Source organism: Dryobates pubescens, chromosome 41 (assembly GCF_014839835.1).
Source record: "Dryobates pubescens isolate bDryPub1 chromosome 41, bDryPub1.pri, whole genome shotgun sequence".
NCBI classification, from domain to species: domain Eukaryota; kingdom Metazoa; phylum Chordata; class Aves; order Piciformes; family Picidae; genus Dryobates; species Dryobates pubescens.
The window spans coordinates 784819-801826 of record NC_071652.1 but is presented as its reverse complement, the minus strand read 5'-3'; the positions used below and the strand labels follow the sequence as shown (position 1 = coordinate 801826).

Below are 17008 nucleotides of genomic sequence, written 5' to 3'. Positions count from 1 at the left end.
GCACACCCCCCGAGGGTGACCCTGGCGGAGGAGCGAGGCCGAGGCCGGGGAGGGGGGACGCGGGGTGCAGTGGACACCCCCCGGCCCCGGGGGGGGGTGGGGGGGTGGGGGGAGGGGAGGGCACGAGAGCTCTAATTTTTGTAATAAACCGGAATGTGTGCACTCGCCGCGCGCCTCTGTGGGGTCCCCTGCGCCCCCCTCCTCGGGCCGTCGGGGGGCCTTGAGGGGTAGGGGGCATGGGAGGGTCTCTCCCCCTAAGCGGCAGCAACGGCCAAGAAACGGGAGTGGAGGTTCGGGGGAGGGGGAGCGGAGCTTTGGAGGAAGGGGGCACCCCGGGGCGGCGGGAGTCCGCAGGGCTGGAGGAACCGGGAGGGGGTGGCAGAGCGGGGGAGGTGAGGAGGGCTTCCGGTGGTCCACAGCCCGGGCGGGAGGAGATGCGACTGGGGAGCAGGAGACCCCCGGGTGCCCAACCACGCGAGGTCCCGAGGATGTCCCCGGGGGTCCCGGGAGGTCCCGGACGCCACGTTCCGGGGACGGGGGGCAGAAAATTCCCGGGGGCTGCCGGGAGGGCTCGGGCTGGTGCCGGCTGTGCGCGTCCCGGGGCTGTCCCGAGGTGGGTCTGGGGGCTCCCAGCCCTGCTCGTCCCGGAAGGGTCTCAGGGAGTTCCGGGGGATCCCGGCCGCGCGCGGAACCCAAGCGGGCGGAGGGCGGAGCGTCCGCGCAGGCAGGCCCCACCCTCTTCCCCCTATTGGTCGAACAGCAGGCGGCGACCCCGCCCCTCTAGCCGCGCCGTCACTCCAAGCCTCCTCTCTGTCGCCATTGGTCAAGACGCGGGAGGGGTGGGCACTTCCGGCCGCCGGCTGCTTCCTCTTCCCGCCGGGCCCTCCCGTCCCTCTTCCAGTGACTTCCGGTCGAGGCGCTGGGCGGGGGGTGTGGAGTCGCCGCTGCTCCCCTCCCCCCGGTACCGAGACCCCCGCCACGCCCCGGCGGAGCCCCCCCTACCCCTGGCGGCAGCCGCTGCGCCAGCCCCGACCTGTCCCGCACCGCGCCGGGGGACCTGTCACCCCCCCCGGCCACCCCCGCCTCGGCGGGGCGCCTCCGGGACCCCCCTCCCGACAGGCCTCCCCCTGGGGGGGTCCCTTCCCTCGGGCTTCCTCTGGCACGGCCGGGGACCTGCACCCCTGCCTCCCTACAGCCCCCCCGGGATCCCTCCACGGCCCCCTCCTGATCCCCAGCACCCTCCTCTAGGGCCTGTCCTGCACGGGGCGCCCCCAGTGCGGCCGCAGGCCCTAGGCCTGCCCTAGTCAAAGAGCAGCCCCCTTCACCCCTGCTGGGGGGGGCAGCCCGGCGACCTCCCCCCCGTGTCCCCTGGGGTGAAGCTCCTGAGCAGGACACAGGGGTGCCCCTGTGCCCTCCACCCTGTTGCAGGACTGGGGGCGCTCCAGAGAGGGGACGCTTCCGATAACGCCCCCTCCTCGTCGTCCCACGAGGAAGAGCTGGGTGGGGAGGCATCGCCAAGCAAAAAGGGGGGGGGGGCTTCTCTCAGGCCGAGCCCCCTAGATAGGGGCTGCCTTCCCCCCTTTTTCCCCCCCCTGCCCCAGCCATGGAGATGCAGAAGGGGAAGGGGGGAACAGCAGGAGGAGGAGGAGGAGGGAAGTTGCTGGTCTCCACTCTTCTGGATGCCAAGGATGAGATGGAGGAGGTAGGTGCCTGGGGCTTGGGGCAGGGGGGCTCCAGGGGGTGGGTTAAGGGCTCAGGCTGCTCCCCTTGCCCATCCCTGTGCCAGGAGGGGGCTCACTCCAAGCAGAAGCCACTTCCCAGGTGGGGTCTCCATGGCCACCTTGCCCCAGGCTCCTTTGTGCAGGGTGGCCACAGGTGGTGGTGCAGGGCTAGGCTGGAGAGCTGGGCAGAGAGGAAGCTCCTGAGGTTCAAGCAGGGCAAGTGGAGGGTCCTGCACCTGGGGAGGAACAACCTCCTGCCCCAGCACTGGGGAGGGAGTGACCTGCTGGGGAGCAGCTCTGTGTGTGGAGAAGGACCTGGGGGTGCTGCTGCCCTCTGTTCACCAGGCCCCAGGTGGCACAGTGCTGTCCTGCTTCCCCTGGAGCTTTCCTTCCTGCACTGGGAAGAGAGACCTGATTTACAGGTGGGGATGGCTTGGGCTCTCCCCAGGACAACTGAGATCTGCTCCTGGTGTGGAGGAGCTGGGGGAGAGCTGGACCTGGCTGAGCTGGATGCAGTGCCCAGGCCCTGGTTTGCATCTGCCTTGTAGGCTCAGCTCAGGGAGTGTTCAGGGGGCTCTCCCCCAAGCTGGGTTTTTATGGTGTGAGGTGTTTGGGGCTCATGGAATGGTCCAGACACAACCACCAAACCACTCTGCTGGCTTTCAGTTCCAGGACTCAAACAGGGTGGCAGCAGGAATAGCAAGGTCTCAAGGTCTGGAAGCTGTCCTTTGCCATGGGCAGGGTATTTATGGCCCTTCAAAGCACTCCTTGGTCCCCATGTGTGTTTTGGGTCCTGTCCAGGTCTGGACAGAATGTTCCCAGCTTTGGACCCCATGGCAGCTCTGTGAGCCCAGCATAGCTGAGAGCTTCAGCTGGGCTTGGAAATCACAGGGTTGGAAGGGACCTCCAGGACCATCTAGGTCCAACCCCCCCCTGCCATGGGCAGGGACTCCTCACACCAAGTTGCTCAGAGCCACCTCCAGCCTGGCCTTGAAAACCTGCAGGGATGAGGCTGCCACCACCTCCCTGGGCAGCCTGTGCCAGGCTCTCACCACCCTCCTGGGCAAGACTCTCTCCAACCTGATCCTTCTATGCCCAGGTGACTGCCTGGTGGCTGTGGGGCAGGTTGTGGATGTGGTCTGCTTGGACTTCAGCAAGGCCTTTGCCACCATCCCCCACAGCAAACTGCTGGCCAAGCTGTCAGCCCCTGGCTGGGACAGCAGCTCTCTGAGCTGGGTTAGGAACTGGCTGGAGGCTGAGCCCAGAGAGTGGTGGTGCATGGAGCCACAGCCAGCTGGCAGCCAGGCACCAGTGGTGTGCCCCAGGGATCAGTGCTGGGCCCCAGCCTCTTTAACATCTTCATTGAGGATCTGGAGGAGGGGATGGAGTCAGTCAGCAGCACATTTGCAGCTGACACCAAGCTGGGAGCAGAGGTTGGGCAGTTAGAGGGCAGAAGGGCTCTGCAGAGGGACCTTGCCAGGCTGGGCAGAGCCCAACAGGATGGCATCCAACAAGTCCAAGTGCCAGGGGCTGCACTTTGCCCACAGCAACCCCAGGCAGAGCTACAGGCTGGGGGCAGAGTGGCTGAGAGCAGCCAGGCAGAGAGGGACCTGGGGGTGCTGATTGACAGCTGCCTGAACATGAGCCAGCAGTGTGCCCAGGGGGCCAAGAAGGCCAAGGGCAGCCTGGCCTGCAGCAGGAACAGTGTGGCCAGCAGGAGCAGGGAGGTCATTGTGCCCCTGGACTCTGCATTGGTTAGGCCACACCTTGAGTCCTGTGTCCAGTTCTGGGCTCCTCAGGTTAGGAAGGACATTGAGAGACTTGAAGGTGTCCAGGGAAGGGCAACAAGGCTGGGGAGGGGTCTGGGGCACAGGGCTGGGGAGGGGTCTGGGGCACAGGGCTGGGGAGGGGTCTGGGGCACAGCCCTGGGAGGAGAGGCTGAGGGAGCTGGGGTTGCTGAGCCTGGAGAAGAGGAGGCTCAGGGCAGACCTCATTGCTCTCTGCAACTCCCTGCAGGGAGGTTGTAGCCAGGAGGGGGTTGGTCTCTTCTCCCAGGCAGCCAGCACCAGAACAAGAGGCCACAGTCTCAAGCTGTGCCAGGGGAAGTTTAGGCTGGAGGTGAGGAGAAAGTTCTTCCCAGAGAGAGTTGTTGGCCCTTGGGATGTTCTGCCCAGGGAGGTGGTGGAGTCCCTGTGCCTGGAGGGGTTGCAGAGGGGCTTGGATGTGGCTCTTGGTGCCATGGTCTGGCCATGAGCTCTGTGGTGCCAGCTTGGACTCTGTGATCCTTGAGGTCTCTTCCAACCTTGGTGATTCTGTGAGGCTGTGAACTTCTTCCTCACATCCAACCTGCCCACTTGTGTTGTTTTCCCATCCCCCCCCCAGTCTTCTCCCTCCCTGGCAGATCAGCTGCAGGCATCCAGTGTGGATCTCTTGGGATCCAGGCTGCTCCCACCTGGCTCTTTCCCTGAGATCCTCAGGTCTGGGAAGGAGCCACTGGGAGTGGGGTTGGGGGGGAAAGCTCCTGGAGCTTGGGGCTGCTGGTGCCAGAGCCTGGCAAGCACCAGAAGGAGACTTTGCAGCCCTTGCTCCACCAGCAAACCTTCCTCCTGGAGCTCTTAAAGCACCACTGGGCAGCAGGATTTGCCCCTCCAAGGCCAGGCAGGGAGGGGGAGAGGCTTTGGGCATTGGTCAGGGGGTGATGGATTTGCTGTCCACCACTTGTGGAGGTCCTGGGGTTAAAGGCTCCAACAAGCAGGAAACAACAGAGAGTACACAGGAAGAGCCCTGAGCCAGCAAAGAGGCTGCAGTGTGTGGGGAGGACGAGGCAAGGGAGGTGTGGAGCCTGCTGGGCTGGGGCCAGGGGAGGCCACAAAGCTGATCAGAGGCTGGAGAACGGAGCCAGGAGGAGAGAAGGCTCCAGGGAGACCTCAGAGCAGCCTGAAGGGGCTGCAGGAGAGCTGGGGAGGGAGCTGGGACGAGGGCTGGGGGTGCCAGGCTGAGGGGAGATGGAAGCTGGAGGTGAGGAAGAAGTTCTTTGGAGGGAGGGGGAGGAGAGCCTGGCACAGGCTGCCCAGGGGGGCTGGAGGTGCTGAGGGCCAGGCTGGATGAGGCCTGGAGCAGCCTGGGCTGGAGGGAGGGGTCCCTGGGACCTGGCAGGGGCTTGGAGCTGGCTGATCCTGAGGTGTCCCTGGTTGGAGCTGGATGAGCTTTGAGGTCCCTTCCAAGCCAACCCATTCCAGGCTTCTGTGACCCTTAAAGGCCTTTTCCAGCCAGAGCAGCTCTGGGATTCTCTCCCAGCTTCCTCCCAGGGCCCAGCTCTGCTCCCTGGGGGGCAGGGCCCAGCTCAGGGGCAGCCCTGCCTCAGACCCAACCTTCGCAGCGTGGCCCTGGGGGCGAAGCTGTGGGGCTGGGGGAGCCACACAGCCACTCTGTGGCCCTTCAGGTGGTGCCAGCAGAGGAGGCAGCCCCAGGGCCTGCGAGTGGAGGCTGATGGAGAAGCTTCTGCAGCTGGCAGGGGGCTCAGAGCCTCGAGAGGGGCCCAGAAGGGCTCTGGCCTCGCTGGCTGCTGCTCTGCCTGCTCAGGTGTGAGCAGCTCCTGGAGCAGCTCCTGGAGCAGCTGCTGCTGCAGCTCCTGGTGCTGGGGAGGGGCTGCACTGTTGTTGCCCTTCCCTGCTTGCCACATTTGGCTCTCTTCTTTCAGAGGCTGGAGAGGTGTGTGGGCATCGTGACGTCGCTGACCGGCGGCCTGTCCGAGCGGGAGGCCAACGATGCCCTCAATGCCCACGTGAGTGGCACCTGGGTAGGGGAGAGGGAGGGCAGAGAGGGGCACCCTGCCTGCCTGGAAGCAGTGGCATCCCCTGGAGAGGGGAGAGGGAAGGGAGAGAGTGGCATCCTGCCTGCCTGGAAGCAGTGGCATCCCCTGGGGAGGGGAGAGGGAGGGCAGAGAGGGGCACCCTGCCTGCCTGGAAGCAGTGGCATGCCCTGGGGAGGGGCATCCTGCCTGCCTGGAAGCAGTGGCATCTCCTGGGGAGGGGTGAGGGAGGGGAGAGAGGGGCACCCTGCCTGCCTGGAAGCAGTGGCATGCCCTGGGGAGGGGAGAGGGAGGGGAGAGAGGGGCATCCTGCCTGCCTGGAAGCAGTGGCATCCCCTGGGGAGGGGTGAGGGAGGGGAGAGAGGGGCACCCTGCCTGCCTGGAAGCAGTGGCATCCCCTGGAGAGGGGCATCCTGCCTGCCTGGAAGCAGTGGCATCTCCTGGAGAGGGGAGAGGGAGGGCAGAGAGGGGCACCCTGCCTGCCTGGAAGCAGTGGCATCCCCTGGGGAGGGGAGAGGGAAGGGAGAGAGGGGCACCCTGCCTGCCTGGAAGCAGTGGCATGCCCTGGGGAGGGGAGAGGGAAGGGAGAGAGGGGCACCCTGCCTGCCTGGAAGCAGTGGCATCCCCTGGGGAGGGGTGAGGGAGGGCAGAGAGGGGCACCCTGCCTGCCTGGAAGCAGTGGCATCCCCTGGAGAGGGGCATCCTGCCTGCCTGGAAGCAGTGGCATCTCCTGGGGAGGGGTGAGGGAGGGGAGAGAGGGGCACCCTGCCTGCCTGGCAACAGTGGCATCCCCTGGGGAGGGGAGAGGGAGGGCAGAGAGGGGCACCCTGCCTGCCTGGAAGCAGTGGCATCCCCTGGGGAGGGGTGAGGGAGGGGAGAGAGGGGCACCCTGCCTGCCTGGCAACAGTGGCATCCCCTGGGGAGGGGAGAGGGAAGGGAGAGAGGGGCACCCTGCCTGCCTGGAAGCAGTGGCATCCCCTGGGGAGGGGTGAGGGAGGGCAGAGAGGGGCACCCTGCCTGCCTGGAAGCAGTGGCATCCCCTGGGGAGGGGAGAGGGAAGGGAGAGAGGGGCACCCTGCCTGCCTGGAAGCAGTGGCATCCCCTGGGGAGGGGAGAGGGAGGGCAGAGAGGGGCACCCTGCCTGCCTGGAAGCAGTGGCATGCCCTGGGGAGGGGAGAGGGAAGGGAGAGAGGGGCATCCTGCCTGCCTGGAAGCAGTGGCATCCCCTGGAGAGGGGAGAGGGAAGGGAGAGAGGGGCACCCTGCCTGCCTGGAAGCAGTGGCATCCCCTGGAGAGGGGAGAGGGAGGGCAGAGAGGGGCACCCTGCCTGCCTGGAAGCAGTGGCATGCCCTGGGGAGGGGAGAGGGAAGGGAGAGAGGGGCACCCTGCCTGCCTGGAAGCAGTGGCATCCCCTGGAGAGGGGAGAGGGAAGGGAGAGAGGGGCACCCTGCCTGCCTGGAAGCAGTGGCATGCCCTGGGGAGGAGAGAGGGAGGGCAGAGAGGGGCACCCTGCCTGCCTGGAAGCAGTGGCATCCCCTGGAGAGGGGAGAGGGAAGGGAGAGAGGGGCACCCTGCCTGCCTGGAAGCAGTGGCATCCCCTGGAGAGGGGAGAGGGAGGGCAGAGAGGGGCACCCTGCCTGCCTGGAAGCAGTGGCATGCCCTGGGGAGGAGAGAGGGAGGGCAGAGAGGGGCACCCTGCCTGCTTGGAAGCAGTGGCATCCCCTGGGGAGGGGAGAGGGAAGGGAGAGAGGGGCACCCTGCCTGCCTGGAAGCAGTGGCATGCCCTGGGGAGGGGAGAGGGAGGGCAGAGAGGGGCATCCTGCCTGCCTGGAAGCAGGGTGTGCTGTACCCCCAGCAGCAAGGCCCAGAGCCCAGGCAGGGACTCAGAGCCCAGGCAGGGACTCAGAGCCTGGCAGCTCTCAAGGATTCCCAGAGCTGTTAACCCCAAGCACCGTGGCCCTGCTCTTTGTCTCCTCCCTGGCCACCTGCAGAGCAGCTTCTTGCTGCAGCCCAGCTGAGAGCCTCTCTCCACACCCAGCCTGAGGCTCTCCCTCTGCTGCTGTTTATCTTGCTTGGGTATTTTTGCCCTCCTGCACTGCTGGGATCAGCTTTTTCCTGGCCTCCCCACAGCCAGGCCACTGGAAAAGGGCAGGTTCAGCCTTTCTGTCTGGGGCTGGAGCATTTCTTTCCAAGCCTGCAGAGCCTGAGAGTGCTCCCAAGGGAGCTGCAGATCTTACCCTATAAGGGCAGCTGTGCCCCAGCCAGGGGCTTGCAGGGAGGTTGGTTGCCTTTCTTGTTCCCCTCCCCAGAACACCTTGGAGTCAGCTGTGCTGAGCTGCCTTCCTTTCATGGGAAAGGCTCAGCAGACCTGGATTGCAGGGCCCTGAAGCTCAGGGAATCCCTTCCCCTCTTGCCTGAGCAGGTTGTGGAAGGGCCTGGAGAGAAGGGAGAGCCTGGGGCAGGGCCCCAGCTGCAGGGCAGGCACCAGGGACCTGCTGCTGCTCTTGTGCCCAGGGCTTGGTTGTCCCTGAAGTGGTGCCCACTAGAACCCCCTGGGAAGCTTCCAGTGCCAACTTCCCAGCAGGCAGCACAGCTTGGGGGGAGCCCCTGGCTGTGCTTTCAGTCCCTTGGGATCCTGCTGGGAGCTCCTCACAGGCTGCTGGCTGCTCCCTTGCCTCGCTGCGAGTGGTCTTGGCGTGGGGGGGTGGGGCTGCTGGTGCTTCCTCCAAGCCCCCCTCTGGGGCTGCTCACCAACCAGCTCTGGCATTTTCCTCTCTCAGATCTGCAAAGGAACCCCCCAGCACGAGGAGATCTGCCTGGGTCTCTTCACCCTGGTGCTGACTGAACCTGCCCAGGCCCAGAAGGTAAGAGACTGCTGCAAGCCCCTGGGAGGCTGAGGCCCCGGAGGTGGTTTTGTGCCTTCCCTTCCAGGCAGCCAGGAGCTGGGGGAAGTTTTGGGTCTCCTGCAGGCCTCAGGAGGCTCCTGGCTGGAGCCCTCAGTGTTTACTGCAGCAGGGCAGTTGGCTTGGCTCCAGGGCTTGGAGCTTGTGCCACCTCTCTGGGCAGCCTGTTGGCAGCGTTCCACCACCCTCAGCCCCGGTGTGCTCCAGGGTGGGTTCCCTGCTGCAAGCCAGGGGAGGAGGCCTCCAGAAATCAACCACAGAATCACCAAGGTTGGAAGGGACCTCCAAGATCCCCAAGTCCAACCTGGCACCACAGACCTCATGACTAAAGCATGGCTCCAAGTGCCACATCCAATCCCCTCTGGGAACCCCTCCAGGGATGGGGACTCCACCACCTCCCTGGGCAGCGCAGCCCAATGGCCAATGACTCTCTCTGGGAAGAGCTTTCTCCTCACCTCCAGCCTAAACTGGACTGGGGGATCTCCAGAGGTCCCTTCCAACCTCTACATTCTCCTGGGAGCCCTGGGGCCTGACTGCCCTCAGCAGTGGATGGGACAGGAGGTGGCAGAGCCCAGCCCTGCCCTGCCCTGCCTGCAGGATCAGCTGAAGCCCACAGGGTCTCCCCCAGCCCCCTGGCTGCCAGCCAGGAGAGATCAGCTGTGCTAAAGCTGTCCAGCTGAGAGAGGAAGGACACTTGGCCACCTTCAAATAGCCAAGGGGCAGCAGCTGGCCATCAGCTCTCCTTCCCCCCCACCCCTTAATTAAGGTTCTGCCCCGGGGTCAGGGGGCGCCGAGCCCTCCCCCTGCCCGCGCTGCCCTCCCATCTCCTCTGGCAGCTGCCCATCGAGTCCCTCCTCTGCCCTGCTTCTGGGGCCTCTCTCCTCCACTCCTTGGCTGTTTTCTTTTGCTTCCCCCCCCCCCCCCACCTTGGTTTCAAGCAGCCATTTGTCATTTGTCCCTTCCTGTTAATTAAGTGGCCTGGGTGAGTGGCTCCAGGCTGCCGGCAGCGGGGAGGGGGACGCTGGATTCTCCCAGCCTCGGCAGGAGTTATGCCACTCAGGTTCTCCCTCCGCCCCTCCATGAGCCCTGAAAGCCTTCTCCAGTCCTTTGGATCACTGCTGCCATCCTTGGGAGCTGCTGGAGAGTGTCCAGAGGAGGCTGGGAAGCTGCTGAGGGGCCTGGAGCAGCTCTGTGAGGAGGAAAAGCTGAGAGCTGCCTGGGGCTGAGAGCAGCCCCGGAGAGAATCCTCTCAGTGCTTAGGAAAGCTTTGAAGCTGGCCAAATGTTCCTCTTGTTGGTGCTCCTAGGGGTGCAGAAACCACCTGCCTGGGTGCCAGGGGTGTGCCAAGGGGGAGGGGTGGTGGTGGTGGTGATCCCATCCTCAAGCAGAGGAGGTGGGATCCAGGCAGGGTGAGGAGCAGGAGTTGGCGTTTGGTCGTTTACCCACACAGAGCAGAAGCTTTGCCCAGGGCACCTGGCAGCGCCCCCCTGGGGCACCTAGCAGCCCCTAGGGCACCTGGCAGCCCTCCCCAGGGCACCTGGCAGCCCAGCAGGTGGTGGTTGTGTTTCTCTCCCAAAGGTGCTGCAGCCCAGGGAGCAGTTGTGACTCCCTTGGCCAGGTCGTCCTCTGCGTGGAGCCTTTGGGTCTGGCTCTGCTTTGTGGGTGTTCATTTAAGCATTCCCAGAGCAATTCATGGCCCCAGATTGTCTCCACCTCTGGGGTCTGGGCCTTTGCCTGGGATGTTTTGGTAGAGAGTTGCTGGGGGTTGGGGTTTTTTGTTGTTGTTTGCACAGTGCTGGATGAGAAAGGGAGGAGGAAGCCAGAGCAGCATCAGGGAGTCTCATCAAAGAGATCTTCTGAGGCCTCATTATCTCCCTGGCAGAGGATGCAGGGACCAGACCCCTGCTCTCTGCAGTATCCTGACATTCTCTGGCTCAAATTAACCTTGCTGCAGCACCAATTAGCCAATTGCTTCCTAATCATTCCCCCACCACCACCCCCTGCTGTCCTGAGCAGAGGGCAAGGGGTGGGGGGAGCTGCCCCCTTTGCTCTGTGGCCACTGCTTTGCCTGGCTGCTGGAGGCACAGAATCACAGCCTCAAAAGGTGGCACTGGCTTGGAAGGCACCCTCCAAGGTCACCTTCTCCAAGCCCCCTGCAGGCAGCAGGGACACTTCCAACTGAGATTAGGCTACCCAGGACCACATCAAGTTTGGCCTTGGGTGGTCCCCAGGGACCTCAGGCCCCTGTGTCAGCAGCAGGTGGCCTGGGGATGCTCTCCCTCAGCTCCTGCATCTCCGTGGAGCTGAAACATCAGCACAGGGCAGTGCCCCTGAGCCCTGTGCCAGTGACTTCAGTGCAGTCCCAGTTCTCACTGCTGCTGGGAGCCTGGAGCAGTGACCTGGGCTTCACTCTTGACTGCTCCTTCCTGAAGCAGGGCCTTGGGGTGCTGGCTTGGGCTACCCCCAGGGCAGGGGGGGGTCTGCAGGCCTCGGTGCTCTCTGAGATCAGTTCATTGCAGTCAGGCTTGCTAAGAGCAGTTTGTGCTGGGTGTTTTGGGCTCTGGTCCTTCCCCTGTGACCACCTCCTGCCCCTCTCTGCTGCAGTGCTACAGGGACCTGGCCCTGGTGAGCAGGGATGGGATGAACATCGTCCTCAACAAGATCAACCACATCCTGATGGAGAAGTACCTGAAGCTGCAGGACACCTGTCGGACCCAGGTGAGGAGAAGGTCAAGGTTCCCTGCCCAGAACTGTCCCTTTCCCACCTGCCAGCTGGAGGCTCAGCACCACAGAGAGGTGCTGGAGTCTCCTTGTCTGGAGAGCTTCCAACCCCAGACCCCCTTGGGCCGTCGTGCTCCTGGGCAAGCTGCTGTGGGTGCCCTGCTGGAGCCGTGGGGGGGGGGTTGTGGGGCTTGGAGGAGATGACCTCTGGGGGTCCCTTGCCACCCTCCCATGCTGGCCTTTGGGATTCTCTGAAGCTGGCATTTGGGACCTCTGCAGCTGCCCTGCTCTCTGCTGCTCTCTCTCTGCCCAGCTGGTGTGGCTGCTGCGGGAGCTGGTCAAGAGCGGGGTGCTGGGCGCCGACGGCGTCTGCATGACCTTCATGAAGCAGATCGCAGGTGAGTTGTGCCATGGCAGCCAGGTGACCACTGCTGGCCTCCCCCCAGCTGGTGCCAGCAGGCTGGGTACTGTCAATGCCCTTCCAGGGCTGCTCTTGACATCAGACCCAGAGCTGCCACGCAGCCAGGTCCGGGCAGGCTTCCCCCGGTGTCTCCGTGCCCAGCCGATGGGCACCGAGCCTGCCCCAACCTGTCTGGTGAGGAAATCTCTCCAGGGAGGCTGGAGCCAGGGATCAGCCTTCAAGAGCCTGCTGCTCCCAACAGCCTCCATGGGTGACTCACCAGAGCCAGGAGGCTTCTGGCAGATGCTGCCCAGCAGGAAGTTTTGGTTCCTGCTGCTGCCAGCGCTCACCTCCCAGCCCTGCACGAGGGCATCGGGAGCAGCCTTAGCTCCTGCTCTGACCTCGGGGTCGGCAGGAGCCACTTGTGCAGCTCTTCTGCAGCTCTTCTGCAGCTCATCAGAGCCTCAGGAAGCTGCTTCACCCCCTGCAGTGGCTGAGGGTCCCCCAAGGTGGTCGTGTCCCTGGGTGTCAACCCTGCTCCCGCGGACACCGCAGCGGTGGCTGAGTGCCTGCTCCGTGCTGGGCACTGCTGATGTCCCCCCCCAAGGAGGACAATGTTCCACCCCCAGCCCTGCCACTGGGGCTGTGCTGCACTGGGCCAGGCAGCCTGGAAATTGTCCTGTGTGCTCTTCAGGGGAGGAAGAATGGGGAGGGAGTGGGGACAGAGTCCTGAGCTGCAGCCAAGCAGCCCTGGCCCTGCAGTCCCAGAGCAAAGAGGGAAGGACTGAAAGCTGCTGCCAGAGGCATCCCCTTGGTTCCCCTCCCTTCCCCCTCCCTGCCTGGGGCCCCTGCCCTCCGTGCTCATCGTGTTCATGATGCTTCCATTGTTGTGATCCCATTGTTCTGACCTGCCTGCTTGAGGTCTTTTCCATGCTCCCCCTCTGCTGCCTGCCAAAGGCCCAGGCTGGGGGCTTGGAGCCACCACTTGGACACCTGGTTTGTGCGTGAGGCTTTGGCCTTTCCTTGCAGATGTTGTTCCCCCTCTTTGCTTCTTTCAACTCAGCAGCTGGAAATGTTTGCTCCTTTCCAGCTACTGAATCCCATCCCTTTCTGCCTTCTCTGTTTGCCCTCCAGAGGGATGATTTTCTGCCTCCCATGTTCTCCCAGTCCTAGAATGGTTTGAGTTGGAAGGGCCCTTGAAGTTCACCCAGTTCCAACCCCCCACCCCCCCAGCACCCTGCCGTGGGCAGGGATACCTTCCCCCTAGCTCAGGTGCTTGGGTTGAGTCTGGCAGTAGATCCTCAGCTGTTCCTCTGATGAGCTTTCTCTTCCCTGCTGGCCTTCCAGGTGGGGATGTGACAGCAAAGAATATCTGGCTGGCTGAGAATGTCCTGGAGATCCTGACTGAGCAGAGGTATGGCCGATGGGGAGGCCCTGCTGGAGGCTGGGGTGGGGAGCAGGGCAGAGCTCATCCTGCTGCTGCTGAGAGAGGCAGTGCTGGGGTGGTGACAGCCTGCGTGGGAGCCTGCTGAAGGGCTTCCTGCTCTGGAGACCTCTGTGTCCCCTCTGTGTGACCAAGCTGTGACACAGCTCCCTGGCTGGGGGAGCCCTGGAGGGGTTTCAGAGCTGCGGTGCTGAGGGCCATGGCTTAGCCCCAGCCTCGGAGCTGGAGAATGCTTGGCCTGGAGCAGCTTAATCCAACCCAAAGCTTTCATGGTGGGGGGGTAGGGGTGTCCCTGAGAGGACCATTCCCCGAGGTGCAGCACCCAGTAGGTGCTGAGCCCTCCCCCTCCAGCAGCAGCTTGGCTCTGGAGCAGCAGCCAGGAATCTTCTCTGGGCTGTGGGGGAGGTTTTTCCTCTTGGAGGAGTCGGATGCAGTTAATTGCCCAAAAAGCTTCCTGTGTTTAAACAGCTCCTGCCTCATCAGGGCTGCAACTTTAATTTGTTGTGGAGAGGCCATCTGGGAGGTATTGTCCTGTGGGCTCAGCATTGTCCTGCCTTGGCAAAGCAGCCACCAGCTGCTGATGAGCAGAATTCCTCCTGCGGCCCTGCCCCGGGGCCAGGAGCGGTGCTCTGACCCCTGCCTCTCACCCGGTGCTGTCCCAGGAGCAGCAAATCCTCCTCAGGGTGCTGCTTACCCTGATCAAACCCCAGGCTTTCCAGCACTTGTTTGGCCACAGCTGCCAGCCCTGGGGATTTTGATGCCAGGAGGAGCTGTGTGCTGCTGCTGTGAGTGCCAGCTAGTGCCAGCGTGCACGGAGGGACCCTCACACGGGGCTTGGCTGGCCCCTGGCTCTTCACCCGTTGTGCTAAGCTCAACTCTTGCATTCCCTGCCAGATGTAAGCCCCTGCCAGCTCTTGCTGTCACAATCACAGGACCTGGGTGGTTGGAGAAGCCCTCTGAGACCACCCAGTCCAACCATCCACCCAGCACCACTGAGCCTGTCCCAAGTGCCGTGGCCATGCCTTCCGTGGCGCCTCTGCTGCTGCCTCCTCACCCCAGCACCCTGGAGCCTGTGGATGACCCTCCTTGGAGGTGGCACAGGAGGCTGCAGGCCCTGCCCTTGCTGCTCCCTTTCTGCCTCAGTTGCCTCTGGGCTGGCTCTCTGCATTTACAGCCTCACAGAATCACCAAGGTTGGAAGAGACCTCAAAGATCATTGAGTCCAAGCTGGCACCACAGAGCTCATGAGTAGACCATGGCACCAAGTGCCACTTCCAATCCCCTCTTGAGCACCTCCAGGCACAGGGACTCCACCACCTCCCTGGGCAGCACATCCCAATGGCCAATGACTCTCTCTGGGAAGAACTTTCTTCTCACCTCCAGCCTAAACTTCCCCTGGCACAGTTTGAGACTGTGTCCTCTTGTTCTGGTGCTGGTTGCTCAAGAGAAGAGACCAACCCCCATCTGGCTACAGCCTCCCTGCAGGGAGTTGGAGAGGGCAATGAGGTCTGCCCTGAGCCTCCTCTTCTCCAGGCTCAGCAACCCCAGCTCCCTCAGCCTCTCCTCCCAGGGCTGTGCCCCAGACCCCTCCCCAGCTTTGTTGCCCTTCTCTGGACACCTTCCAGCAGCTCAACCTCTTTCCTAACCTGAGGGGCCCAGAACTGGACACAGGACTCCAGGTGTGGCCTCAGCAGTGCTGAGCACAGGGCAGGATGAGCTCCCTGCTCCTGCTGGCCACACTCTGCCTGCTGCAGGCCAGGCTGCCCTTGGCCTTCTTGGCCCCCTGGGCACACTGCTGGCTCATGTTTAGGTGGCTGTCAATCAGCACCCCCAGGTCCCTCTCTGTTTGGCAGCTCTCAGCCCCTCTGCCCCCAGCCTGTGGCACTGCCTGGGGGTTGCTGTGGGCAAAGTGCAGCCCCTGGCACTTGGGTTTGTTCGATGCCATCCTGTGGGACTCTGCCTCGCTGCTGGCCGCGGGGCCCTCGCGGTGCCGGCTGAGGGGTCCCTGCTGGCTGAGGGGTCCCTGCTGGCTGAAGGGTCCCTGCTGGCTTCCTTTGCAGGGAGTGGGTGCTGAAGAGCAGCCTGCTGGTGGCCATGGCTGTCTACACCTACCTGAGGCTCATCGTGGACCACCACGGCACGGCCCAGCTGCAGGCCCTGCGCCAGAAGGAGGTCGACTTCTGCATCTCCCTGCTGCGGGAGCGGGTGAGCAGGGCAGGGGCTGGCAGGGAGGGGAGGCCTTGCTGAGCCTCCCTGCTGCTGGCAGTGCCCACGGTGCTCCTGCAGCTGGGCAAGTGAGCTGTGGCTCCTCCAGGGCCCCCTCCCAGCTCTCTGGGAGCGGCCTCTGAGGTGACCTTCAGCAGCTGCGGAGTCGCGGCCCGGTGGAGCTCGTCCGCTCCGGCTGCCCTGCCAGACCAGGTCCCTCTAGGTCAGGTTGCACAGGGATGCCTCCAGGTAGGGGTGGAGGTGCTCCAGAGAGCTCCACAACCTCTCTGGGCAGCCTGCTGCAGGGCTCCAGCACCCTCACACCAAAGAGCTCAAGTGAAGCCTCCTGGGTTCCAGTCTGTCCTGTAGAGAGGCAGAGCAGCTGCTCTGAAGGACTTGGCCTCCTTTCAACCTCTCTTATCCATGGCACAAGACTTACAGTGAGGGTGGGGAGACCCTGGAACAGGTTGCCCCCTCCTTGGAGGTGTTCAAGGCCAGGCTGGATGAGGCCTTCAGCAGCCTGGGCTGGTGGGAGGTGTCCATGGGGCATGGCAGGGGCTTGGAACTGGCTGATCCTGATGGTCCCTTCCAACCCATTCCAGGGTTCTATGAAACCACCTCGCTGCTGCTGTGGCATCTCAGTGCTTGTGGCTTACCAAGGCCATCCCTGGGGGAGGCTCTGAGGGTCCTCACAGGCTTTACAGAGAAAGTCAGCAGCCAGCTCCAGGCCACTCTTTAGCCTGCACCATGCAGGAGAGGCCACCAAAGGTTGGCTGCAGGTAGCAATCCTCACGTCCAGCCCCGTGGGGCAGCCCCAGCTCTGCAAGCATCCTGCCCGCTCTGCCCTTCCTCCTTGACCAAGTGTCAGATCTTTTAACTTCAGAGGCTGGCAGCAGTCCTGGGGAGAAAGGGGCAGATTTATGGCTGCTTTGTTTGCTTTCCAAGAGCAGAACATTCTAAAATAGCTGCTGACCTTCCCTGCTGCCAGCCCCAGCTCTCAGGAGCTGCTGGCTTCAAAGCAGGGCCAGGAGTGGAGACACTGTGCGAAGAGTGAATCATCTGGAGCTGGTGGGAAGGGTGAAGGACTCCCTGTTCCTCCCTCCCCCTCCTCCTGCCTCCTCCACTCAGTGCCTTTTTCCCTTCCCCCTCCTCAGGAGCAGGTAAAACACTAAATGAGGGTTTTTTTGCCTCCTTGGTTTTGCCTCCCCCCTCACCTCCCCATCCCCCCCCCCCCCCAGTTCATGGATTGCTTCATGATCGGCCGGGACCTCGTGAGGCTGCTGCAGAACGTGGCCAGGATCCCTGAGTTTGAGCAGCTCTGGAAGGACATCATCCACAACCCCCAGGTCCTCAGTGCCCAGTTCACAGGTAGGGGTCAGGCTGATCTGGTGGGAGGTTGGGAACCTTTGAGGTCCCTTCCGACCCAATCCATTGGGTGGTGACTCCAGGAGACCTTTTCCAGCCTCGGGGGAGTGGAGCTTCCCGCTCCAGGCTCAGCTGGCAGCAGATGCTGGCAGGTGCCTGCTGGATGCCCTTTGTGCTGTCCCCCACAGCACAGAGCCACCTCTTTGTCCCCCCCTGCTCCACCTCCAGGTGTCCTGCAGCTCCTCCAGTCCAGGACCTCTCGGAAGTTCCTGGCCTGCCGCCTCACTCCCGACATGGAAACCAAGCTGCTCTTCATGACCTCGAGGGTAACGGCCTGCTGGGGGCAGCCCCTGCCCAGCCCCACACTGCCACAGGGCAGGGAGGGAGCACAGGGTAGGGTAGGATAGGGTAGGATAGGACAGGATAGGATAGGATTAAC

The 17008-nt window shown here is 63.5% G+C and overlaps 1 protein-coding gene across 1 annotated transcript in view; it reads left to right on the top strand.

Annotated features, from left to right (window-relative positions):
- The first annotated feature begins 947 nt into the window (after positions 1-947).
- INTS3 (integrator complex subunit 3) overlaps positions 948-17008 on the top strand; it is a 41264-nt gene continuing 25203 nt past the window's right edge. Inside the window, exons 1-9 of the mRNA XM_054177511.1 lie at positions 948-1702; positions 5422-5505; positions 8313-8396; positions 11040-11153; positions 11470-11554; positions 12904-12970; positions 15060-15204; positions 16443-16572; positions 16798-16895. Coding sequence (XP_054033486.1) covers positions 1604-1702; positions 5422-5505; positions 8313-8396; positions 11040-11153; positions 11470-11554; positions 12904-12970; positions 15060-15204; positions 16443-16572; positions 16798-16895 — 906 coding nt within the window. The 5' untranslated portion in view covers positions 948-1603. The remainder of the gene's footprint in view (positions 1703-5421; positions 5506-8312; positions 8397-11039; positions 11154-11469; positions 11555-12903; positions 12971-15059; positions 15205-16442; positions 16573-16797; positions 16896-17008) is intronic.